This window comes from Empidonax traillii, unplaced genomic scaffold, assembly GCF_003031625.1.
Source record: "Empidonax traillii isolate 1590-97213 ecotype Southwest subspecies unplaced genomic scaffold, ASM303162v1 scaffold39:size2480183, whole genome shotgun sequence".
Lineage (NCBI taxonomy): Eukaryota > Metazoa > Chordata > Aves > Passeriformes > Tyrannidae > Empidonax > Empidonax traillii.
The window spans coordinates 1831704-1857392 of record NW_020955232.1 but is presented as its reverse complement, the minus strand read 5'-3'; the positions used below and the strand labels follow the sequence as shown (position 1 = coordinate 1857392).

The following is a 25689-nucleotide window of genomic DNA, read 5'->3' as shown; positions in this document are numbered from 1 at the left end:
TGCCCAGCAAGCCATTTATAATGAAATGTATAATCCTTACCATAAAGTAAATACATTGGCCAGTGATTGTTGATGAAATGGAAACACTCTGAATTATTTGTGAGGTATTTATATATTAATGTATATTATCCATATCATGTCACAGAAATGCTGTTAATATATTATATGTATTATTAATTATTTTTACCTAATTTATAGGCAGCTCTTTAAGTGTTACCTTGTCTCTTCTGCTGTTTTGGCAGCTGCGTGAGGTCTGGTGAGTTATTTTATGGGATGTGTGTGCTGTGGGGCAGCTGTAATGAACTGGCCGTCACAGCGCTGGCTGGAGCAAGCGCAGCAGGGCAGGACGGCAGCAGGGACCACCTTCCTGCCCCCTCAGCCACCACCCCAAGCTTCTCTCTGGGAATGGGGTGCAGAGGTAGGTGGCTGTGAGTCTTTTCCAACCTAAACAACTCCATGATTCCGTGACAGCTACCAGTGCCTGATGTCCTGCCCCAGGATGGACAGACCCTCTGGCCCTGGCTGGCCTCCCCGGCCACCATGAGACCTCTGCGCAGCCCTGCTTCCTCCTCTCTCCTCCTTGTCCTCCTCCTTCTTTGGCCGGCGGTATCTCAGGAGGGTGGGAAAGGGGTTCATGGTGGCTCCTGCAGCACTTGTACCTGTTTCACACCAACAGAGAGTGTGGTGATGCTGAGCATGCATCTGCCTTCCCAGCGCGGGATTATCCAGAGAGGACAGTTAAATTTAGGTGATTAATTGCGATTTTTAACTTTTTTTCCTCCAAATGGCCTAACCTAACCTAACCCTAACCCTAACCCTTCCCAGCGACTAAAAACGACTCACGACTCCCCCGCTGCGGGTGCAAGACACTTGGATGTTTTTGCGTGGGGAGCAAAAAAAAAAAAAAAAAAAAAAGCCCTTGAAGGCCGCTTTGTGGGGTCCCAGGGGGGTGTCGCTGCCCCGGTGTCCGTGAGGCGAGGTCGCCCCGCAGGACATCCCCGCGGTCCCCGCGCTCCGGTCCCGGCCCGAGGAGCGAAGGGGAGGAGGCCCCGCGGGGCCGCCCCCGCCCCTCGCCCGCCCCTTTCCCCGCCTCCTCCCGGCCGGTCCGGCCGCCCCCCGCCGGCAGCTCCGGCCGGGCTGGGCACGGCTGGGGCGCGGGGTCCGCAGCCCTTCCCGGCCCTGCCGAGGGCCATGGCCGCCATCCAGAACCTGCAGCTGTGGTGCCGGCAGCAGTGCGAGGGCTACCGCGATGTCAGCATCACCAACATGACCACCTCGTTCCGCGACGGCCTCGCCTTCTGCGCCATCCTGCACCGACACCGCCCCGACCTCATGTGAGTACCTGGCCGGGCGTCGAGGTCCGCGCTGGGGCTGCCGGCCCGGCGGGGCTGGGACCACCCCACTCGTGGCCGGGGACCCTCGCCGGGCTGCGGCCATCCCGCTGTCCATCGGGCTGCGGACCCCGCGCTCTCCATCTGCCCCAGAACCCTCGCTGAGCTGTGGCCGTCCCACCATCCATGGGGCTGCAGGTGGGCTGTGGCCATCCCGCCCTGCATCGGGCTGCGACCCCACATCCTCCATCTACCCAGGATCCCTCGCCAGGCTGTGGACCCCGGGCCCTGGGCTCTTGCCTTCCCTGTAGGCACATCACCAGCAGCAGTCTGCTCGCGCCCACGCTCAAAAATCTTCTGGAGAAAAGCTCTGCTCTCCCTCTGCCTACATGTTCTTCCCCCTCCCACCACCCCTCTCTATATTTTTCCTTTTCTTCCATCTGTGGCTGAGTTATAAATGTTTTAAATGTGTCCTTTCCATTGCAAAACAAGTTCAGGCACCGATCTTTGAGGGAGCGTTTCCTTCTTTGCTGTTGTGTTTGCTCTGGCTGGGCTCTCCTCGCTCAGCCCCACAGCAGCGCTCAGGAGTCGTGAGGCGAGGGCTATTTAAACAAAATGCAGTAAAAGGGCAGGGCCTAACAGCCACTGGATTCCTGCACATCCTTGTTTTTCCCATCTAGAGCTCAGCCTGTGGGAGGTTAAAGTGCTTTCCATGCCTTGCTGGTGGCATTGCTGGTGCCCTGCGGGTTTTGAACCCTCCCTGCCCACATGTCAACATCTGGGAAGGTGAATTGCCAAAGGGGGTCACAGATCCTGCTTCATAGTTGGTTTTTCTTTTGGTTTTGTTTTTATTCCTGGAATCTTTAGACTTTGAGATAGGGGAATTGAGGGGGGAGGTAAAGGCAAGGGAGCAGCTCAAAGTGTGCTCAGCGGTATTGTTTGAAGCATTAGGGCTCTCGTGGTCAGATGTGTCCAGCTGGTAGAGGAACAGGTTGGGTGGTCTTCACTGTGGTTTTCCTCCTGTCCCATGTATTCTGCATTTTCTAAATGCACTCAGGACAGCCTGACACATGGCTTTGTGTGCAGAGATCCTTCTTATGGGTATCTCACTTCTGGTGCAACCCAAGAGAAGGTCTCCTCCTGTTTTCTCTCCTCTGTTGTGTTGAAACTTGGAAAGAGGCTGGACAGGCCTTGGCAGCAGGAGGTTAGTGCAGGAGACTGAGGCACGCTTTCCCTGTTGTCCCCAGCGCTTGGGCAAGTCACCAGGGTGTTGCTGTGTGTGACTTCCTGACATGCTGTCATGTCCATGTGACTCCAGATATTTCCTTTCCTTCCTTTGATTCACAGTCCCAAAAATACAAAATACTGGGGCAGAAAGGTTGAGGTGGCCAGGAGGAGCTTGCAGGGGGCTGTGGCTGCTTCCTGGCAGGCTGTGTTGCTGGCCCATCTGGAGCATGGCTGTACACCCGGGCTCAGCAACTTGAGAACTAGAACAGTCCTGTTACCCAGTTTAGTGGGTCGTTTATAATCCTTAAACTGTGCAACAAGGGTTGTGGATAGACATATCTTAAATAAATTCTCCTGTGCTGAAGAGGGAAGATGTTCCTTGTGGCATCTCTCTGTTCACATTCATTTTCTTTCAAGATGAACATTCTGCCTGACTTTATTCAGGATCTTAGAGAAGCTCTTTGTGACTTGGACCAGCTCAGCAAGGACTGCACTGAGGTTAAAATAAGAGAAGCTTTTATCTGTGGCCTCCCTCCTCAGTGTCAGTGCTGTAATACAGGAAAGCACCAGGTGTATCCTTGGCTGGGCAAAGTCCTGCTGGAAAGAAATTACACTTTCAAGTGGCTGTTGGCCAGGGCTGCCAGGTGTCATGTGTTGGATCCTGGAGCAGAACACTTGTGCAGACTGTCCTTGTATCTGTAAAAGCTTCTCTGACTGTTCTTGGTGCAGGAGACACCAGCAGAGAAATGCAGCTGGGTGCACATGTGGCTTGTCAGCCCTGCTTCCCAGGGGCTCATCATGGGCCCCTGCCCTTGCTTCTAGCACAGATCCCAGTTAAAGATTAAGACTATCAGACTGAAAATAAAACTGGGAAAGGGTAATTGGTGTTTGGAGCTCTTGGTGTGCTTGCAGCAGCTCTGCTGTATAAATTGCTTGCAGAACAATTCAGTCACGGCATCGAAGTTTTGCAACAGTGTGTTTTCCGTCTTAGTTTACACAAATAACATTCTTGGGCCGAGTGCAGGGGATTTCTCCTTGCAGGAGCCTGAGAAATTACCAGGAAAACTTCAAGCAATTGCAAAACATGGACATAATCACAGGCTTCTCTTGTGGGATACGTGGCTCAGAGGACAGGCTTGGGGAGGGGGTGTCTCTCCTCCCTTCCTGTTTTCTTGCTGGAAAACATAAGGAAAATATGGTAACTTCTCCAGAACTTAGCTGATGTTGGTTTATGTGTTATCAGTGAACAGGGCAGGCTGTGTAAAATTAGAAATGCATTTCCCACTCACTTCCCGCTCATGCAAGGATGCTCAGTGGGAGTGGAGATGCATGCTGATTTACTGTGGAAAGTAATTTTTTTATCCTAGCTGAGGAGTGCTTCATAGCCAGCCCCAGCCAGGCATGCATGCTGTGTCAGGCAGGTCCCAGCCCGTTTTCTGGGATGACTGCGGAGTCCTGAGGCTCCTCTCACCAGAGGGACATGAAGCCTCGTGGCAGCGTGGTGGGAGGCTGAGCACAGCAGCTGCCATGTGTGGTGGTGATGGTTGTGCCAGCACCAGCCACAGTTTTGGTGACCTTGGCCTGGTAAGTGAGTTAGAAGAGGCAGGGGAGCTGTGCATGCTCACTCAGATATTAATGCCAGATGTCAAGGAAAGGTTTTGATTAAGAACCTTCTCTTCGTCTGGGATCTTGCTCTTTCACAGACTGCAAGCTGGTGAATGGGCTGGTTGTGAAATCGCTCTTGGCAGCTGAGCAGCAGTGGGTGCCCTTTCCTTCAGCAGCATTTCCCAGGTCACTGTCAGCTCAGTGGGGCAGGATGAGGCTGAAGTCACCAGTATGGGCAGGGAGGGTCCTGACCCTGCTGAGGAGGGGTTGCCTGCAATCTCCATCTCCTTAGCAAGGGGCTGGGGTGCAGCAGAGCCTCCTGTTTGGCTTCGTGGGTTTGTGGACTGTGTGACAGGTGTAGGTTTGGGGGTCAGGGAGCCCGTCTGTTGTCAGTCACCCCAGCAGCACATTGCAGCTGCCAACAAGAGCACAGCAGGGTGGAGCAGCGTTCCCGAGAGGAGGATGAGCGGGAGTGTGGAAGGGGGCCATCTTCCACCTGGAATTCCCAGCCTGGCCCCTCTCCCCGGGTGTTTGCTCCCCCAGAAAGAGTGCAGCTGGCAGGTCCTGTTCCCAGCAGGGCACACGAGATTTGAACCCCCTGTCCAAGGACTGTGAGCTGGCAAAGGACACCTCACGCTTTTTCAGTGATCTTTTTGACTGTTCGTGCCTCACTGTCTGTGGAGAAAACAGCACAAAAGTGCCAAGAAGCAGAAACTTTTTTGGTGCCATCATGGCTCTGGGATTTACTTTTTTTTCTCAGTCTGCTCCAAGGTCAAGTTTCCAATCAAGTTAGTGCTTGCAGTAGCAGCAGCAGAGATTCCTCCTCTGGAAGCACATGTGCTTGCAGAGGACTGTGGCATGTTTGCAGCTGGAGCAGTGGGTGGTCACGGAGATTTGTGGGTCTGAGAAATGCTCAGCCGCTCTTTTGCTAAGGGAAGGATTTTTTTGGGAGCTAAAAACTTCACTTTTATTCCTATGCTAGTGAAATCAGCTCTGATTTGTTTCCAGCACTGGAGGCCCTCTCTTGGGTCACATTTATATTTTTCACCTCTTCCAATTAATTCAGTTGCCTGTGTTTTCTCAGTGGAGAACTCCTACTTCTCTGTTTGTATTAGCTTTACTGTCTTAGGATTACATTGGTCCAGAGAGCTTTGATACTCCAAGATAGGAGATGCACCAGCAAGATCAATTTCCAAAAGAAATATTATATGTAAGCAGATCACCTGAATATCAAGGGAAGGAGCGATGCTGAGACATCAGGAGACTCTTGATATGACCAAATAACCTGGTTGTTTGCACTCTCTTTTGAGGAATAGAAGGAAATCCGAGACATTCACATCGAAAAGATTGGGGGTTTTAGGTCTCTGCTCCGTGCCAGGCAGTGCACACACCATCACAGCAAACAGCATTCAGCGTGGTTGAAGGACACTGACTGACAGTAAATAGTAATTCCAGCATGTTGTGTTTTAAGTGTCAGCATGACCAAGGAATCAGGAGCTCCCCTTTGCTCTTGCAGGTGTTTTCATTCATTTCCCCGCTACAGAGACTATTTGGGAACAGAACTGGGAGTGAGGCAGAGAGCTGCAATCACTTCCTTCAGCTGGCTCTTAGAAAAAGACATTTTTCCCGCCTGACTCAACCAGGATGATCATATCTATTGTTTCACTGAAACTTTTTTGGCTCGTGATTATTTTTGTTGCTCTTTTTAATCCGTTTTCTCGGGGAAGGGAAATCTCTGGGCAGGAGCACTGCTTGAAGAAAAACCTCCTCTGATTTTGCACAGGAAAGAGTCTATGATTTAGAGTGGGATGTGCCTTTTCTTTACGTGCTCCTTGGGGGAGTTTGACCTTTGGGTCTTATCTGTCATTCTTTCCCTTCTTATCCCACACAGCAGTACCGGATGTGGGAAGAAGGGAGGAGGCATAAGCTGTGGCATGATGAGCAAACCTGTTTAAGGTGCCTCTGTTATTTATGATGTAATGCTCCACTTTCTGTACTAAGCAGATAAAGGACCTGGCTTGCTCCTTGCTGTTGCAAGTGGTGGAAAAAGTTCCCCTGCTGCGATACAGATCATGTGTTTGTCTCATGAATAGGTCGCTGAGAGCCGGCTTTGCCCTGGCTTTCACACTGTTACCCTGGCTCCTCTCACAGGTGAGGGACTGGCTCACAGGGCAGGTCCACACCGGATAGAAGGTGCAGAAATGCAGAACATGCAAAGTTGGTGCTGTAGCCTTTTCTGTTTATCAGCGAGGAGAGTTCCCTCTCGGATGTCAGCCTCTCACTCAGCTCTGTGCCAGCAGACACAAGGATTGTAAAGTGAAACGGGGTTATCGGCAGGGAATTGACCCTGCCTGCTTGCCTGGGCAGGAGGGAGCAGTGTTGGAGAGCAGGGCTGCCAGCCAACAGCCGGTTTTGTATTCACAATTTGGCAAGTGGCTGTCAGTTTAAAACAAAGCTGATTGTGGCTGTTTCCTAAGCAAGGGACACGCTCTGCTATGGGTGAGGGAAGCACTCCGTGGCTCTACTTTCAGTAACACAAACTCATTCTTTGTGCTTTCATCCCTGTCCTGCCAGGTCCCAGGTTCTGAGTTCGCAGCACAGTGCAGAGAGAATGGCATCTGGGTTGGACCGGAGATGGGGAAAGCAAACCTGGGGAGAGCAGAAAGGAATTGTTGACTTTGGCTTGTAACTTGCGAACAGTAATTCTTGCTTCCTTTTCAGTTATTGGTTATGATTACAGATCAAAAGGGACAGCCCCAGGGAAAGCAGAGTAAGATTCCAACTGGCAACTTTGGTGTTACCAGCCGCAGTATGGTGTTGTGGGCAGAGGTGTTTCCCAGGCAGATTCCTGGTGCTGGTTTTGTGGAGCTCTCACAGAGGAGAAAAGAGGATTTGAAACCAGAACTTGGGTGCTGCTGGGCCCAGGAGCTTCTTAGATCAGAGGATGTGGGTGTGTTGGAGAAGCGTGTGATACGTGCAGCATACGAGGGATCCATGAGACACCTCCTTGGGGCTGAGGTCTCTCTGTGTGGAGACAACTTTCAAGACAGGAAAAGAACATAGATGTTACTGGAAAGTACTTTCAGGGAGAGACTGTTAAAACCTGGCTGGCAGGTATTGGTGTATCTTTATGAGGCAGGAGAGAAGCAAGGCTTTTCTGGGGAACAAAAACCACCCCATAAGTTAGAGGTTGCTCCTGGCTATCTCAGCAGAACCCTCAATCTGGCTGGGATGTTTTGGCATCAGCATGTCCTGTCCACCAGCAGCTGTGGGAGTCAGCACTGCAAGGGTAGGTGTGCCAAATTGTCCTGTGGTGCCTCTGGGCAGATGGCTGTGCCTGCTGCACATCTCTGTCCTGGGAGGTACAGCAGGTCTGTGACTGTCTCGGGTGGAATCTGCCACGCTGCTCTCTCTGGAGCTGTCTGAGGGTATGGGGCTGCTCTGTCCCAGTGAGGCTCCAAGAGGTTTGAGAAGCTGGAAGTGAAGCAGTTTGCTCTTCAACACCAGCCTGAGATTTTTCTCTTCTTTTGGTATTTCAGAAACTTCGACTCCCTCAGTAAAGAAAATGTGTATGAGAATAACAAGTTGGTAAGTAACTTCTAATGTTTTACTTTTGGTTTACTTATGTCTATAACCTGACAGCTTGCTTGTGCGATTTAGCAACAGAAAAACCCCGCAGACACCCTGTGCCAAATGTGGTATATTCAAAGCCTTTACCTTACTCTGCACCTCCTAACCTTCTCATTTGAACAGCAATGTCCAGGCTGGCTGGCTGCTTGAAATCACCCTCAGACTGTTCACACTTCTTTGCTGGCCTGTTTCCAATGGCAGCAGGAACTCAGACAGAGATGCTAGAGGTCAAAACATAGACATATTGTGTGATGCTCCTGAGGGATGGACCAGGAGCTGGGAGGTAGTTGGTGTGAGAGAGGAAGCACAGGGAGTATCCCCCCACTTCTGTTCCTTCCTGGTACAGGGGATCAAGCTGGAGACATCCTAAAACCTGATCCTGCCTGGATGTTTCACTGCAGCATGGCATTGGAATTTCTCATGTTCTTTCCATGAAGGAAGTAGAAGTTACACAGGCCAACCCCCTCCTGCACTGGATTCAAGCATGGGCTGAGTAACCCAAGGAAGGATTTTCCCCTCCCTTTCTCCATCACAAAAAGAGAGGTGGTGGATTATAACACTTCTCTTCCCCTGGCATCGCTCCATGCAGCTTCATGGCTGCTTGGCAGGAGCTTGGGATGTGAATGAGCCATGGCAGCTTACCCTTGTCTGGGCTGGAGGAGTGACATCCTCTGACACAGTGAGCTGAGGTGAAGTGGTTCTCTCTGCTGAGAGAGCTGAATTTGTCCCTACTGGCTCCTCTGCTTCTGCTCCCCTTCATCCCTGGCCGTGCCCACAGTGCCTGTGATGGAGCCCCTCTCCCCAGCTGGTGCTGCAGTGTGTGGGCAGTTAGTCCTGCTCTGGGGTTCAGCCCTGCCTGTTCCTCTCCTCGAGGTGAGATTCAGACCATGTGTTTTGCCCTGGAGGTTTGGAATTAGGAAGACATCGAGACCCCTTTGCCACGGACGGGCATCCTGACTGGGGTTCTCTGGAGCCCTGAGTGTTGCTCCTTCCTTGACTGGGCTGATGGTCTCTGCTCTGCCGGCAGCTCTGCCTGTCTCTGGGAAATGAGCTGTATGAGCTGCCTCCACTGCTTTAATTAATGAAAAGCTTCTTTGTGCCTCTCATAAAGACTTGCTTCCCTCCTTTGTCACAGTCTGTGTGTCCCCCCCCCTCCCCCTTTCTTAGTTTCTTTTATGTCTTTTGTTTTGCTCTCTCTTCTTCATTCCACCTGCTGTAGGATGACTTGACTAAGTTGCCCTTTCAGTGGGATTGACCCTCTATCTCCCTGTGGGCTCCTGGGCTGGCCTCCCCCATCAGATTACTCTCCATCCTAGCTCCTACACTTCCCTGCTCTGACTGCCCTCGGGATACGAGTGGGTCTGATTTCTCCCAGCACCATTTCTCTGCTGTTGTTCAGACTCTCCTTGATGCCTCACCATTCAAAAACTTCTTTTCAAGGGCTGTATTATGCAAGTGAAAAAGGCTTGTTTGAGCTGCAATTTACCATATAAGGTCTTCTGCCAAGGAAGAATGTGTCACTTCCCAAGTGCCAAAAAAACAATCCCAGGCCCTAGAAAAATTTCAGTCGGTGGCAATTTTTCTTAAAAATTTCAAAAATACATAAAGAGGAGAAAGGTTTCCAGAGGCTTTGGATCCAGTTCTTTCAGTGCTGGTGGATGGTGGTGTGGTGCAGAAGACAGAGCCTGTGTCAGAAGGAGGCTGTGCCAGGCTGGCTCAAGTGGCCTCGAGTGTATCACTTTCCCGTTTTGCATAGATGAGGCAGCAGTGGCACTTCCCTTCCTTGGAAAGCACTTGGAGCTGCGCTGATGAAAAGCATAATACAGAAATAACGTGCTGCTTCTTTCTTTTTGCTCCTCTACCTGGGCAGGTAGGTAGAGGAGAAGGGCAGCTGGACCCTCTTAGGTGGTGACACTGCTGGGTCTCCAGCCAAGAGCAATTCCCAGAAATATGAGGATGCTGTAGGCACTTGGGACACCACATCCTAGTGCTGCTCTCTGCATTGCTCACCTGGTTCTGGCCAAACCTGTTGTGTGCATAGAACACTCTCCTCTTTGTGGTCCAGGCAGCCCTTGCACTTGTTCTGTGCCTGTTGCATTGGTCTGACCCTTGGCTCAGTGTGGCAGGAGGTGGCATGTCTTATGTTCCCACTTTTCTGCACACCAGGAATGTCCAGCAAGAAAACTCCACTGGTCAGACCAGTTGTGCAACCAGTGAAGGGGGGACACTCCAAAGAATATATTAAATATCAGTTTACGAGACAGGAAAGTGCCAGGCTGGGCTGGCAGCTGGGATGACACAGACGGAGGTAACTGGCTGAAAGCTTTTTTAATGTCAGCTCTGTTACATTTTCACTGGGATACCCAATGGAAAAAAATGGTAATTATCTTGCTGAAAAATAGTGGCTGTTTGTTTCTTCTAAGCAGGAGTGGTTGGCTTGTACACCAACACTGTGTGTGTCCATGCCAGAGGTCAGATTCAGAGGGTTTTAATATTTTCAAGTCTTTTGTTAACCCTTTCACTGTGGGCTTCAACAGTAGCCTTCTTTGTGCCTCTGGTCCTGCAATTGCTGTTTTGCTTTGCTGTGTTGGCATTTTAAAGGGCATGCCTTAAAGAGGGAGGGAAAGGATTTTTTTCCTATAAGATGAGAAGGAACAGGGCTGGAGAAAGTCCTTAGTAAAAGCATTACACTGAGTTGAGTGAGGGCAAAGTTGCTTCATGGATGCTGCAATTTCTTTTTGGTCCTCTAATAAAGTCTCTTGTTCAGAGAGAGTACCTGACTTTGATCCTACAGTTTCAAAGCAGAGAACACCACAAAGAGGAATATTTGCCCCAAATACATGTTAGGCAGCATGGAAACAGTTAAGCTGGAAGGGAGCTAGGTATCAGGAATTCTTCATTTCACCTCTCTTCCCCCTTTCTGGTCTGGGAGAGAGGGGTCCCTCCTGCAGCCTAAGATTTCCCATTTTCAGATGGGGAAGAGCAGACAGTAGTAGAGAGGAAGCTTTAACATTTGCACAGCACTTGGAGATGAAAGCTGCCTGCAAGCACCTACCAGCCCACCGTTAATTGGGGAGCGCTCCAGGTTGGGCTGGAAGCCTGGAAATGAGTCTGCCAGCCTGGACTGACGCATTCCCTTCTGCCAGGCCTGGCTCTCTGCAGCTGTGCACTTCCAGACAGAGGCAGGCTGGAGGAAGAGCAGGGGAAGCCCAGGTGAGTTCCTGTGCAGTGAGTTATGGCCAGCTTGCCAGGCCAGATTTTTGGCTCCCTGCCTGGATTTCTCAAGGCGGTGGCTGGAAGCCACGGCTCCGCTGGTTCCGGTAGCGGCCGTGCGATGTAGGAGTTAAACTGGTGCAGCTGTTCCCCAGTCCAGTTATTATCTGAGTGGGGCTGTTTGCAGTGCAATTTCTTGCTTCTGATGAGAAGCAGCTCTGCTGTCTGGGTTGGACAAGACCCTTTTTTTTTTTTTTTCCCCTTCCTTCTCCAGGCATTTCGAGTGGCGGAGGAGGAGCTGGGGATCCCAGCCTTGCTGGATGCAGAGGATATGGTTGCTCTGAAGGTACCAGACAGGCTGAGCATCCTCACCTATGTTTCCCAGTATTATAACTACTTCCATGGACGGTCTCCTAGTAAGTACCATATTCCCTGGAGGGATGGGAAGGATCAGGGCTTCATTTTGTGCTTTCCCTTGCCTCCTGACAAGCTTGGAAAAGCAAAATAGACTGCACAGAGGCCTTTTTGGTACCAGAACTATTTCAGTGAGGGATCTGAACTCTTTCCACACCAACCTGCAGTTGCACCAGTGCTTTTGGAAGGGTACAGGGCCATGTCTTGTCTTTAAAACTGCTGCCTTAAAATTTAAAACAGAGTCTAAGCATTTGTATGGTCCAACCAGACAGGAGCACTGGAGGTTCCTCTCCATGGTCCCCACTTCAGCTTTCCTTTCTCGAGCACCTCCACCCCTGTTCCAGTCTTTGCCACGCTGGAGGGCTGATGAGAACATGGAATCAAACAAGGCTGAGCTTGTCTGTGGGGCTGTGCTAATGGAACAGCATCAAGGGTAGTGCTTGTACAGCACAGCAGTACTGATGGAAGGAAGGAGAAGAAAATTATCACCTTGACTGGCATAATTGTGGTAGCATTTCTGTCAAACGTAAAACAGGCCACAAAGCTGCCACGGCATTATGTTCACGTCCTGGAGAGTTTATCTGGGCTCGCAGGAGCATTATTGTAGTCTTGGTTTATATTTGGCTTTAAGCTCATCCAAAATGAAATAATATGATAAACCAATTTCACAGGTTCCTCCAGAGGAAACTTTAGAAAGTGGGACATGAATGACTTAACTTGTTAAGGTGAATCTAAATGGAGAGATCTGTAATGAAAATGTCCTACATCTTGGAAAGAAAGCATAATTCACTCAGTGTTAACCTTAATGTCTACACTCTTCCCCCTTCTCTATCTCTTTACACATTTAAGTATGCTTTTTTTCTCCCTCTACAACTTCTTCCCTCTTCCCTCTCCATTTTTTATTTCTTGTTTGAAAAGCATTCTGATCAAAGTCAAACAAATTCCATCGTGTTTGTGCCAAGTGGTGAGAATCTGGGTCAGGTTGGGGTCTTTGCTCCCTCCCCCTCAGCATCTTGCCTACCACATCATCAAGCACAGCACATTTTTATACTCTCTAGTGTCCCACAAAACACTTTGGTTGCATTCCTGCTGCTGGGGTGAATGTGTGTGTCTGAAAATGAGCCCAGCCTGGAATGTGCCCTCTGACACCAAGAAGAGTCACAGAATCACAGCCGTGCCCTTCGAAGGGATTCCAGCAGGACCATGAAATAAGCAGGACACAGGAGGACAGAGAAGGGGAGCAGGCAATATTTTACTGTGCGTTTACAGAGGAACAGAGCTGAAGCCACCCATCTTTGTGCTGGGCTTTGGGAATTCAATAAACGGCACAAGTGGGAAGTGAGGGGGCAGCCCAAACCTGAACTGTATACTGAGTCAGCTGTCACCAGTCCTGTAGTCACTGTGGCAGGAGCCCTGGGTGTTTATTTGGATAGTTGGCTTTCTTGAGGGGAGACTGCTGGGAACTGGGCTCCCTCTCTGCTCCCTGCCCAGACTCTCTCTGTGTTTACTGAGAAGGGTATAATCTCTTTTCAGATGGGTGCCCACTTGATTGGTCGCTCTTGAAGTGAAGCTGTGGCTCAAATATCCCACAAGGAGCACAGAGACATCTCATTCAGAATAGGAATTGGTGCAAAAATAACATCCCCGTGAGACAGTCGGGGGGGTCCTGTCTGTAAAAACTTGGCATGAAGCCTCATTTCCCAGGGAAGTCTCCTGCACTTCCGAGGGCACAGGGCATCATTCCTTGCTTGACTGAAGTGTGTTGGAGATTCTCTTTTCTCCACTTGTAGTGAATTTTGAGGGGTTTTATTTCATCTGCAAAGAAAAGAGAATTGAGCATTTGCTGGCTGCTTGTGGCAAGTCTTGGTTTCCACATCAGCACCACTATGGCATCTCCAACTCTTTATAGAATTACTCCTAAACCCATGAGTTTTGCTCATGTTCCCTTAAAATCTTCCCTTCTCCCGTTCTCCCAGTTGGAGGCATGGCTGGAATCAAGCGTCCTTCCTCTGAACCTCCGGAGCAGCATCCTGGGAAGAAAACTGTTCCAGAGCCTCCTAAACCAGTGCCACCAAAACTGCCTCCTGCCCACCCACCAGCCAGAGCTAAGCCAAAGGAAACCTCCCCAGTTACCACGGTAAGAAATGTGGGTTTGGGTGTTGTTCATAGCTTAAATCTATTCAGTGAGATATAGAGTACAGGCTAGTTCAAGACTTCTAGAGGTGAGGACTTAGTCTAAATTTTCTGCTCACTTTGAGGGATTTAATCCAGAGGTCTGGTTAGTGCACAGGTTGAGGTGGGAGTAATTGGAAAACCATCAGCCACCTGGGGTTCATCTCGTGGTAAATGGGACATGGTTGTCTTAGGACATGAATATGCTGTTGCTAGATGGAGATTTTGAATGGGATGTATTATTTTTGCTAGAAAACATTGATTCAATTCTTGGAAACAGTTTCAAAGCAGACTAGGAATGAAAACAGGGCAGAAGAAGGGAAGCCTTTTCCCAGCTAATTTAAATCAGAGACCTTTGCACTTCAGTTTCCTACAGGCAGGCAGGACACCCTGGTCCTCTGGTTTGATGGGAACATATTCCCCATACTCTGTCCTTCTGAGGGCTGTTCCACTTTGTATAATCAACTGGCTGTAGGGAGCAGGGATTTCCTGGACATCATTTCTCTGCCCTCTGTGCGTGCCAAACGCTTGCCTGCCTGGGAGATTTGTAGCTGTATGTGGGGCCATGGTGCTGCCTGCTTACCCACTGCTTCTCCCCACAGAAAAGGGTCCTGGCAGAGAGTGGGAATGTCCCCAGCAGCAGCTGTGGGGTCTGTGGGAAACACGTGCACCTGGTGCAGCGCTACTTGGTCGATGGGAAGCTCTATCACAGGAACTGCTTCAGGTACAGCAGCTCAATCAAAGCTGGGGCACAGCCCCGGGGGTTGCAGAGGGCCAGCCTGGATCTTTTGGGACTGGAGAGAGTGGTGTGGGACATTTTTTACAAAGTGGAGGCAGCCTGGGGTTGCTCTTGACCTGTGCATAAGGGAAACTCTCGGCATAGGTCTGTTTTCATGCACACCTTTCCTGCTTGAGGCTGTGCTGTGAACAGCTCCTGTTCTGGTGCCTGAGGAATGCGCACACAGGGTCTTCTCCTTGCTTGTGTGGTACCTTCACCCTCCCTGTGCTGATGGTGGAGTTGTGCCTGCACTGCCAGCTGTGTGTCAGTGGCCTCCCAGCACTCTGGAGGATGTTTTCTGATACTTTTGTATCCACAGGTGCAGGCAGTGTTGGAACTTGCTTCTTCCTGGAAGCTACAAAGCTGGGCCTGAGCCCGGTACGTTCATCTGTACCAGCCACCAGCAGCCAGACAGTGTCCAGATCTCTGGTCTCCACAGCACTGGGAACAAACCTGAGAGTACCCCAGCCCCTCCTGCTGCCAGGGCGTTCCAGAAAGCGTCAGAACCGAAGAAACCAGAGCAGGTGTTGAAGAAACCCAGCCAGGAAGGCCTCACTAATTCAACCAAGCCATCTGTTTCATCTTCTGGAAGCTCTGGCTTCAGAAGTGTAAATACTCCGTGGTCCTCTTCCGCTGTAAATAAATCAAATGACTGCAAAGGTACCTCGTTGGGGAACAAAACAGATCCCTGTGAAGGTACCCCAGCAGGGCCTCCTTGGACAACCTCTGCAACGAAAACACAGCAAGCCCGAGAAAATTTTTTTCGGTCGTTGGAGTCCTCCAGCAATAAAAGTTCTGATGCTCAAAAACAAGCCCAGTCTCCTCAGGGCCCTGGCAAAACTGCCCCTGCCAAAACCACTGCTGAAGTCAGTCGAGTGATTGCTGGGAAGGATCAGGCACGTAACAATATTATGCAGGCTCTGGCTGGATCAAACACTTCTCCAAACAGGCCAGGAGGACTCAGTTCCACTGGCTCCTCAGCAGCCAGCAGGTAAGCATTTTATCTTTCTCTTTTTTACTGCTAAGATGTTCCTTAGGATAATTTGGAGAAGCCCCTGCATCTTTCTTCTCTTTTTCCTGACTGCTTTTGTGGCTCAAATTTAAAGACATGTAGAGGGACACATACAAACCTTTGGAAAGACCTAAAAAGGGCTGTCCCTTATAAAAGACTCACAAGGCTGTTCTTTTTTTGCAGTGGCAAGTTTTCTCCCACCAGTCCTCAGAGTCCAGCTCCAAAAGCACAGTCCAGCAAAACAGGGTACCCAGCACCAAAGCAGGACAAGGTTACAGACCCTCTGCCCAAGAACCAGGCTGCCAGCAAACCTGTTGACTCTCTGCACAAGCCAGAGTCGAAAAGCAGCAAAGGTGAGGATGATTCACACACAGCTCTGCCTGAACATGACATGGCAACTTTGCCTTCCTCTTGGACCAGTACAGCAAATGTGTCTGTGACTCCTGTACATTCTGTCTGTACCATCACATAAGGGTTTTCTGAGTTGTGGGCCTCAAAACACCTCCATTTGTCCCTGTGCAATTTCTCCTTCTAGCACTGTGAGTTCTACTACTCTGAGGACCTCCAGGTATTTGAAGTTGTACTTGCTGGCATCAAACATTGGGATCATGGTGGCTTTCAGAGGTTTAGGTAGGCTTTCCCAGATGGGAGACCTTACCAGAACTTTGTGATAATTTTTTGATTGCACTTGGGGCTCACCCAGCCTCCTTGTCTGTTTTGAACCAAGCTTCCACCATGGTGACTGAGCAGTGGGACAAAGGATGATATTCTGGGGATTCCCAGTGTCTCAAGCACTTCCAGGTGGCTGTCTTTTTTTGGGCCAGAAGCAGTGTCTCTCTGCAGTTTGCTGTGCCTTTGTGGTTTTTTTAAATGTGCCTCCCTGCCCCAGCGTTTGGTCTCTGAGATCTAAACTGTTTGTGTTGTATTGCTGTTGAACGTGCCTGTTCATTCTATCTGTGGATGTGTTTCTTTAGCTGCACAGGTTTTAAAGCATTTGATCTGAAAGGGACAAAGTGCCACCAAGATGATTTACTACACACTGTATCTGAATCCATCCATGTTAAACTTGTTGAGCTGGTGCTGGTTTGCTGCAGTAACATCATAACATCTGCCCCAGTGCATGGCATATCTCCTGAGATTCTCCTGAGACTCAAATCTGGCTTGTTTCTTTTTATTGGATCTGATTCTATGTTGCTGTGTTCCTTTCTTCAGGAAGCACAAACATTGGTGAAGACAAGTCTGAGAGCCCAGCAGACTGGAGATCTCGGCTGAAGCCTGTAGCCACCAAGTGAGTGTCTTGGACATGAAGGGTTTCCACAACAAGTGAATGGGGATGTCCATGCCTGCATCTGTGTTTGTTGCTGCAGGTCTGTGTGCACACAGGAGGGAAGAACTCCTGTCTTTTTGTGCTACTGTTTTCAGTAATTAATGGAAAACACAAAGGCTTTAATTTCTGGGGAGGGAAAGCACCTTTCAAATAGCTGGACTCTGATTAGAAAAGTGTGACCATCCCAGATGGAGATCCAGCCCAGGATGTCCAGAACTCTTCCTGTGAACCATTCTGCAAGGGGAATGGGTTTCTACCTTTGTCTTTCTTCTTTGCAGAGACCAAGGTGGCTCTAAGAAACCTACTGATAACTCCCAGGTGGGAACAGAGAGCCCAGCACGAAAGGACACAAAGCCAAGTCCATTAGTTGTCCCACCAGCAAAGCAGGACTCTGGTATGAAGGATAAAGGCTTTGCCTTCATTTTGCTAATCAGGCAGGGCCCAGGCATTAGTGCTGCAAGGCACGTGTGAAGAACGTGTTGGTGGAGATTGTGCCTTGTTTTCTTTGCTCTTTGCATCTGCTTTGGCCCAGTGGATCCTTTGTTTGGAGAGCCATCTTTCCCCAGGGACTCATTCTGGGAGACAGTCAGCAAGATTTCACTTTCTCTTGTGTGATTATTTAGTGGTGGGAAATCTTGGTGATGTTTCCCAACTGTCTATTCTTCTCCCAGCTGTTTATTCTCCTCTTCTCTTACTCTGGCCTTGTAATGAGTGCTTTTTCCCTGTTTACTTTGGGCTTATGCCCTTCATTATCACCAAGAGAGGAGAACTAGGACTAGAAATGGAGTTGGCTAGTGGCGAGTGCCAGAGATATTGAGCAATAAAGGGATTTTTTATGAGATGAGGGTTGAAATTTTTTTACCTAAAACCTCTCTCTGCTTCTTACTGCAGCTTCCTCTGGTGGATTCGTTAAGAAGTTGTTGATCCCCAGCTCAGATCTTATCAGGAGTTGTCAAAATTCAAAAGAAAACTGGGAAGATCCTGGGGGCACTGCCAAGAAGGAGGAAGATGGCAACCAGTTGAAGACAAGCACTGCTACATGTAAGATCTCTTCTGCCTACTGAAGGGCCCTCTCTCCTCTACACTGTCGTGGAACAGCCTGACTGGTCACTGTGGGAGATGTGTCCCCGAGTTTTCTGTGGCTAATCCTGTGGCTGTTGTCATGAGGGGAAAATCTGTGTAGTGAATTTTTATTAGCCAGCTTGGCCTAAGCAGGAAGCAGCAAGGCCAGAGAATTCAGTGGGAAAGGAAGAAATTAAAATAGCGATTTGTCAAGGTCACTGCCCTGTCATTCTTTAGACTCAGTGCTATGAAGAGGACCATCTCCTAATTTGGGGAACTGAGATCTGCTTGATGTCTCTGTTCCTCTTCAGTTGAGCGGCTTTGGGAAATAAAAGGAATGCAGAGAACTGTCAGCCAGAGACTTCAGCTGGCAGGACCCACAGTAGCAGGAGCCAAGGCCTCTGTTTCTTAGACTTTCAGAGATGTCCTGACCAGTTCTGACCAGTTTGTCCCTACTCTTAATGCAGTTTCTTACTCCTGTGTGCTCAGCCACAGCTTCACGGTGCACCTCTCCTCCACTGCCCAGTTGCCCTTGCTCCATCATATCCCACCACTACGCTAATGAAATGTTCTGGAACTAACCTGATGTTTGCTGCTCTCCTGCTTGCTCAGCTTCTTTGCCTCCCCTTTCCTTACCCCATCTAGCTCTGTCTTATCTGTCTGGAGTAGAAGATCTTCACACCATGGCTCAGCCCTGCCCCTTATGTTTGTCTCGGAGCAAGCAGGATGGGTCCCGATGGCTTGGTGGTCTCACGCTTTGGTGTTTGTTCTCTGGTTCCAGCATTGTCCTTTAGCCAGGACCTCTGACAGCTACAAAGCATTCAAACTCCACTTGTCTTTTTTAAAAGGTTTAGTGTGCCTCCTTTGCCTTGATTTTCCTAAAACTTTCCATCTTTTTTTTTTCCTCAGGCCCAGCCAAATGTTCAACATTAGTCTCTTCCAGGAAGTGAGCTGTTAAGATAAGGGAGGCCAGGGTTTATATCAGTCTTTCTGAAGCTTAATGTTTCCATTGGGGAGTGGCACCTATGGGAAACTTTCCCAGCAGTCTCTCCCTCTTTTTCATGTGTGTCCAAGTCTGCCATCTGAAAGGCTGGTCTGCTGCTGCTGTCACTGAGCAGGCTATGGATTAAGGGCAGACTGTTGCTCCTCTGTGTAGGTGTTTTACCTCAGCACTCAGAGAGATGCTATGAACAGTCAGCTGCTGTTCCTACCCTTAGTCCTGGTGGCTGTGTGGGGCTGTGGGTGGTGGGCATTTCTGCAGATCATCCGTTTTCTTTGTTGTAGGTGGTGTTTTCTGTTGAGAAAGGAGGCCCCATGGTTTTCTTGCCAACTGTCCTACTTCCAGTTTGCTGGCAAGCAGCCAACCCATCCTGTGTCTGTCAGGCCAGAACTTGAGGATATCAGGGGATATCAGACCCTGAGATGGTCAGAGAGTGTCGTTTTACTGGTTCTTCCCCTCCAGTGACCTTGGTCTTCTCACGATCACCAGGGCAGCTTTCTGCCTTGGTTGGAGGTGCTGCAGAGGTCACTTGGAAGGAGCCTGGAGATGCAGGGCTGAGCTGGGAGAGGAAATTGTTGCTCAGGCAGACAGGTTGTGGCAGGCCAGGTCCCTCTTGGAGGAACTCTTAAGAGAAGTGTGAGTCACAGGTATTTTATGGGGCCGCAAACGACAGCATCGAGAGGGAAGAGATCCCTGATGGAGGCCAACAGTGCAGGGACAACACAGCCACGTCTAGCACCTTCTCCTTTTGCATTCCTCCTAAGAAAGTGCAGTAGAGCAAGGGCTGAGCAATTGGAGAGCTGTCCTTGAGCTCTTCCTCAATTGCCAGAGACTCTCATGAGGCTCCCCTGGTCTGTCTGGCATGTCTTTCTCCTTGTGTGTGCAGCCTGCACTGCTGCCGCCTTTCTTACAGCTGTGCTCTTTTGAAAACTAGAGTTTTCCTTCGTTATCACATCATCCACGTACGCCTCTGTTCTCTCTCTGTGGTAATTATCCAGCCCAGCCCCTCGGGTATCCAAATACCTCACACTCTTCTGTAGTTATCCTTGCAGCACAGTTGGGCAGAGGAAGCTGAGGCACAGTGGAACAAATACATATTGCTTAAGGATTGATTTTAATAGGTGTCCAGGGCCTAAATAATGCTGTGTAGGGGGGCCTAAGGGACTTCTCACCTAGGAAGTGTTTTGTGGGAGGAATTGAACCTTAGTTTCCCGAGACCTATGCTGAGGTACCCTAGACCATCTTTGTTTCATCAGTATTTACTGATACTTCCTTGCAAAAGAGCACTAGAGGGACATTTTAAAGTATATCTTGGTGTTTCCTGTGGCAGTAACCCAGCCTGTCTGTGCTATCCTGTGGAAGCTTTATAAGGGGTGTTTTTTGCCACAATAAATATCTTTGGGTTTTAACAAGGTAGTGAATGAATGTGGGAGTCAGTACTCTTGGGTGGAAGTTCCAAAGTCACACCTGAATTAGGTGCCTGCCTATGCCCTGGGGTTGAAAGCAGCACCCTGTGAGTAGGGGGTATCTGAGTGACAAAGCCACAGGGAGTAAATCAGGCTGTGAGGACACACCTCTCACCTTGGTCAGGCGTGCAGATGCATGTGTGTCATCTGTGAACTCTCTTGGATGGCTGGGGCCTGTTGTCCTCTGCTGGTATAGGCACTGTCCCACACCATAAAATTATTTAAAGGTTGTTGTGACGTTCTTTGTTTGATTTTTTTTTTTCTCCTTTCTAGTTAAACTCCCCGCTTCAAAAAGCAAATATGAGCCTCAAGTGGTGTCCCCAACCAAGGTATGGCTGTAAACCAGGTGTGAGGGGAACAGGCTGGGGTTGTTTGGAATCCTTCTGGAGTGCTTGCCCAGATATATCAAAGTTTGTCTTATTGGGAGGGTTTATTTGGATTTCCAGGGAAAGGGTGAAAGGCACTGGGGCAGAAACAAGATGGAGAGGCTGCTGCTTATCTCCTGTGCAGGGAGACAATAAAAGCTGGAATGAGACAGAGCCAATCAAAATTATGGCAGAGGTTGTGTCCCCGAACAAAGGAGGGAGAATGTCTGTGGACTGGCAGGTGTGGGCAGAGTTATCACTCACAGCAAACATACTGCAGTGCTGTAGTGTTGCAGTGGCCACCACTTAGTTGTGAGCAGCCAGCTCTGCAGCTGGCTTGGCTCTTCCAGGATGTGTCTCTGCAGTTGGGCTCCTTATCCCCCTTTCCATCTCTGCTGGGCCTGTGACCTCAGAGAGGATTCTGAGGACACTAAGCTGTATTTGGTCCTACATTTACTTTCCTAGCTGCACCCAGACTACATCCCTGAGGATAAAATCCAGGAGAAGGTGTGTGACATTGAGAAGCAGCTGGATGAGCTGGAATTGAAAGGAGTGGATCTGGAGAAGCAGCTGCGTGCCTGCGAGGGAGGTAAAGGAGACCATGAGCCAGCTCTATCATGTGGGGAGGTGTGAGGCTCATGTCCTACCCCTGGGCACTCTTGGCTCCATTTTTAAGAGCTCAAGCTACATGTGAGACAACAGATTGCCAGAGGTACCTGGTGTAGAAAGATAAAGCCCTGGGAATTTTGAACCTTCTCTGGCTGTTTCATAACCTGTGCTTTGAGCAAGGTCTTGTGTTAATTTGGTTGAAGACCAGAGAGTTTTGGGAGTGGAAGGCCACTGTTGATCTGGCTTTTGGATCCCAAGGCAGGCTGGCTGTCATGGCTGGCTCTGATTTCACAGGGCTTAGTGGGTTCATGCAGAAGGGCAGAGTTGAGATGGCTATGTGGAAGATGAGCTGGGTGTCCTGTAGCAGAGTATCTGTCAGCAGCTTCCTTGAATCCCTGGAGAGTGACCTGCATCCCTTGTATCCAGGAGTTCCAGAGATCACCTGTTTTCACTTGAGGTTGCCTGTGGCTCATATAACTCATCTGAGGCTCTCCCTCAAGGGACTGTGTGTTTGAGCCAGGGGAGCTGAACTGCAGCTTCTGCAAGTCTTGCCCTTTGTCTCCTTTGCAGATGAATCTGAGGATGCCCTTATGGTGGATTGGTTCAAACTGATCCATGAGAAACAGCTGTTACTCAGACAGGAATCAGAACTGATGTACAAGTGAGTACAACCAGAAGTTCACCTGTCTGCTTGTGCACTTCACCTGTGAGCAGTGGACGGGAGGGAGTGTGGCAGCCCAAAAAAATAATGTGTCAATTGGTGGGATGAGGAGGGTTGAGGATGTATCTGGGAGAACTGCCATCAGTATTAGCTGATGGGCCTTTGAGCACCCAGGGTCTGTGAAGAGCTTGTGTGGAGGGAAACCTCACAAATGTGATGGAGGAAGATTTCCCCCGACCCACCAGCCCCTGCCCAGGTGGTGGGCAATGCAGGTTGAGGCTTTAGCATGGCATGAGAAGGGTCCAACCCCAGGGCATGGCAGGGCAGGAACTCATCAATTCTGTCATTCCTTCCAGGATGAAGCAGCAGGAGCTGGAGGAGCAGCAGTGGAATATTGAGACGGAACTGCGACGCCTCATGAATAAGCCAGGTAAGGACCAGCCATGCTGGGAGTCCTGCTGGCCCCAGGCTGTGTGGATCCCTCCACTTTGTGTGCCAGTCCTGGGATGCTCTTCAGATCTAAATGGCACTGCCAGGGATTCCACTCGCACTGTGGCGTGTCCCCTGACTGTGCTGTCGAGCTGTCAGGTACAGACTCCCTGTAACATCCAACCCACCTCTGCTTTCCAAGGGATGTGGGATGTGCCCCTGAGTGTGAGGATAATAAAGTTGGACTTGCTGGAGCAGGGTGGAGGCAGGAGGCACAGTGGGGAGGTACTACCTGTAACTGTGAGATGGGCTTCCCTTGTCTTGTGCAGACGAACTGAAGACAACCAGGGAGAAGGAGCGAGAGAAGGAGCTTCTGGAGTCGTACCTGAACACAGTCAATGATCGGAATAATATTGTGGAGTGCCTGGATGAGGACAGACTCAGGTGAGGACCCTCGGATGGTGGGAAATGAGCCAACACTAGGGAAGATATCCATTATATTTCCACTGCTGCCCAGGCTGTAGGGGTGGATGAATGGCTGTAGTCCAGACTTCTGCTCCATGAGAGGTGGGTGGTCACCTGTCACCAACCATCTTGCCCTAAATGCTGCTGTCTTTGCATCTTTGGCAGCTGTTGGAAAGAGATCAGGACTGCAGCCCCGTTCAGTGTTCTCTCAAGCTAAAGCTGCTGTTAAAACAAGGGCTGTGAAAATGTAGAAGGTGGGGGAAGAGTGAGGGAGAGGCTGGAGATGAGTAGGCTGGAGGCAGTATGGGAGCTGCAGGAAGACTCTGGGAACATGAAGCCAGGAATGTGTTCATCTGCTGCAGCAACTGAAGGAACAACTGTAGCCAAGAGCTGGGTCCTTCCCAAGTTCAAAGGAAGACTGCTGTGTCAAGTAGCTGGATTTGTGCCTCCCGATGCTGAGAGCAGCCTCCATTTCCTGACCTCAGGGCACCAACTCCAGCTTCTGGATTCCAGTAATGCCCAGGCCCAAGGAGGTGATAGCAGTGTGCTTGTCCCCATCGCAGTGAGCACCTCCATAGCACCCTGGGCTACTGGTGTCTCAACCTTCATTCATCTCCTTGGGTGTGGTGGTGTCTCACCACTCCATGAACTCTGATGATTCACAGGCCAGCTGGAAGAAGGACTGGAAATCCCCACACAGGCTTTTGCTTTCAAGGGAAGCAGATGCAATTCGCTAATGTCTGGGACTCTAACTGCAGGGGTTTTTTCCTGCACCCTTCTCAGGGTATGCTGTGGAGGTTGGTCATTTCTCACTGGGGGAATAACAGCAGTCTTTGTGAGGTTTTTGGTGTATAACACCTTGTCATGAGCACAGCAAAGTTTTCTGATACCGTGCTGTTCCATTTCAGAGAGCTAGAGGAGGACCAGATGCTGGCAGACATGATCCAGAAGTTTGGTAAGGACCCTTTGTACTCCTACAGAGCAGCACTGGGGGGCACTGGAGCTGTGGGTATCAACCTGCTCTGTGTCTACTCCCTCTCCTACAGATGGATCTTTTGACAGCCAGGAGCCAGAGAGGAAGAAGAACAAGTTTCGCTTGTCCAAAATATGGAAGCAGAAAAATAAGAGTAAAGCTCAGGAGTGATGTTCCTTTGCCCAGCAGCCCAGAGAGGGCCATCAAAGGTGTGGTCCTTCCTCTGCTGCTTTCCTGGAGCTGTGCAGGACTGTGATGAGACTCCTCTGCTCCCTGACGTGGAGACTGCAGGTTTGAGGACAAAAGGGACGGTGTGAATCCCCTTTGACCCTGGTATGGGGCCCAAGGATACCTTTCCCAGAAGATGGACTTCTAAGACTTTTCCTTCTTTGGCTCTAGCTCAGAGCTGGTTTCAGCCCTGTTGGCAGCTCAGGAGGGCAGAGCTCAGTTTGCCCATCCAGTGCTTGGGTCATTATAGTCCTGAATGCAGGAGTGTGGCCCTGCATGGCACCCCGCAGTGCCCCACTCCTGTCACCCAGGGTTTCACCCAGGATGCTTTGCTCGTCTGTGGAAGGGCCTTTGTCCCTCCCTACCTGCCTGTGCTGTGGCTCTTTGACCAGGATCAGAGATGCAGAGGGGGAGATGCTGTGGGGCAAGAAGGATTGAGGGTCTCCCCCTTGTCACACCAGTGCAGACTGGAGCTGCAGCCCCCACAGCCCAGGAGGAGCAGAGAGCAGAACCACCTCTGTGTCTGTGGGGTGGGATGTCCTCGACCCACAGAAATTTCAGCAATAGTGATTTGTTTCCAGACCTCCTTTGGGGAGTTACTGTAGGCTGATTTCTCAGAGCCATGAGGGGTTGCTCACTGCTTCATTCCCTCCGTGGGGGAGATCTGTAGCTACCTTATTTCTCTGATAGCACATTGGAGCAGGATTTTCATTGTCTGTGGCCCATCCTGATGAAAATGAACAGAACTCTTCTTTTAATAACCTGGTGCTAACTGGGAGCAGAATGGAATTTAACAGGTTTGCCTCAGCCATGAGTCTTCTGCATGGGACCACTATTTCAATGCCTGAGGCTCCGTCCCCGGGCAGCCAGCGCCCTCAAGGGATGCTGTGGCTCACCTTGGTGAGACCAGGAGTGTAGGAACAGGTCCTGACCTCTTGGCAGTGAGTCTACTCTTCCCTCAGTCCAGTGTCAGTAGCCAGGCACTTGCCCTGTGTGGTAGCACCCTCTCTTCCCGGTCAACCTGGGGAGCAAGGATGGAGACAGTCATGGAAAGATCAGATTAATTCATGATGCCTCTAGCTCTGGGATGCGTGGACTTCCCTCTTCCCTGCCAGCCAGCTATTTTGAGGATTCTGCGGGTCCTGTTCCCCAGCAGGGCCAGGGATTTTGGTTTGCTCCCGCTGTGCCGCTGGCAGAGCAGAGGCGATGCGTCCCTTTCCCACGAGGTGGCAGTGGGACTCTCCGTCCCAGGCAGGGATGTGCTCGGGGTGGGACCCAGTGCACGAGGGGGTTCCTGGTGCCCACAGTGTGTGCCGTGTGTGTACAAGTGGTGGGACACCCCCTACCTGCATATGCTTTTGCCCAATAAAGAGTTACTGGAGCAAATCTTAGCATCCCAGTGTGATTTTGGGATACTGGGTATGGGCTGGTTGCTGTGAGCACTAACAATCCCTCTCCAGGGCTTGGCACAGCTATGATGGAACAGCTCCCCTGCCCAGAGCCTGCAGGCCAACTGCACGTCGTGGGAGAGCAGCAGCACTTATGGGTTTGTCACTGATTTTGTTTAGGTGTCAAACTACCCCCAGCTCTCAGGTAAGTGCATTTCCCCCCTTGCTGCTTTACCGTCATGCACATCCCAAAGCCTGTGGGGTCCCACCCTGGCCAGCAGGATGTGGGAGAGATGAGAGGCAGAGCTTTGTTTTTCCAGAGTTGCGTGCTGTG

The 25689-nt window shown here is 50.2% G+C and overlaps 1 protein-coding gene across 1 annotated transcript; it reads left to right on the top strand.

The window, feature by feature from the left end:
• Positions 1-1171: 1171 nt before the first annotated feature.
• MICALL2 (MICAL like 2) lies at positions 1172-25345 on the top strand. The gene is made up of 17 exons (XM_027878224.1): positions 1172-1334; positions 7703-7751; positions 11281-11422; positions 13397-13557; positions 14195-14316; positions 14690-15361; positions 15566-15735; positions 16595-16670; positions 16988-17103; positions 17601-17750; positions 20511-20566; positions 21068-21191; positions 21782-21872; positions 22229-22302; positions 22631-22745; positions 23675-23721; positions 23813-25345. Exons 1-17 carry the CDS (start codon positions 1192-1194, stop codon positions 23908-23910), a joined length of 2406 nt encoding a protein of 801 aa, XP_027734025.1. The 5' UTR covers positions 1172-1191; the 3' UTR covers positions 23911-25345.
• The last annotated feature ends 344 nt before the right edge of the window (positions 25346-25689 follow it).

Coding starts and splice junctions, on each gene's coding strand:
- MICALL2 (XM_027878224.1), top strand. CDS start 1,192: ATGGCCGCCATCCAGAACCTGCAGCTGTGGTGCCGGCAGCAGTGCGAG. Junction 17,104..17,600: donor ACCAGCAAAGCAGGACTCTG/GTATGAAGGATA, acceptor TTCTTACTGCAG/CTTCCTCTGGTGGATTCGTT. Junction 17,751..20,510: donor GAAGACAAGCACTGCTACAT/GTAAGATCTCTT, acceptor TCTCCTTTCTAG/TTAAACTCCCCGCTTCAAAA.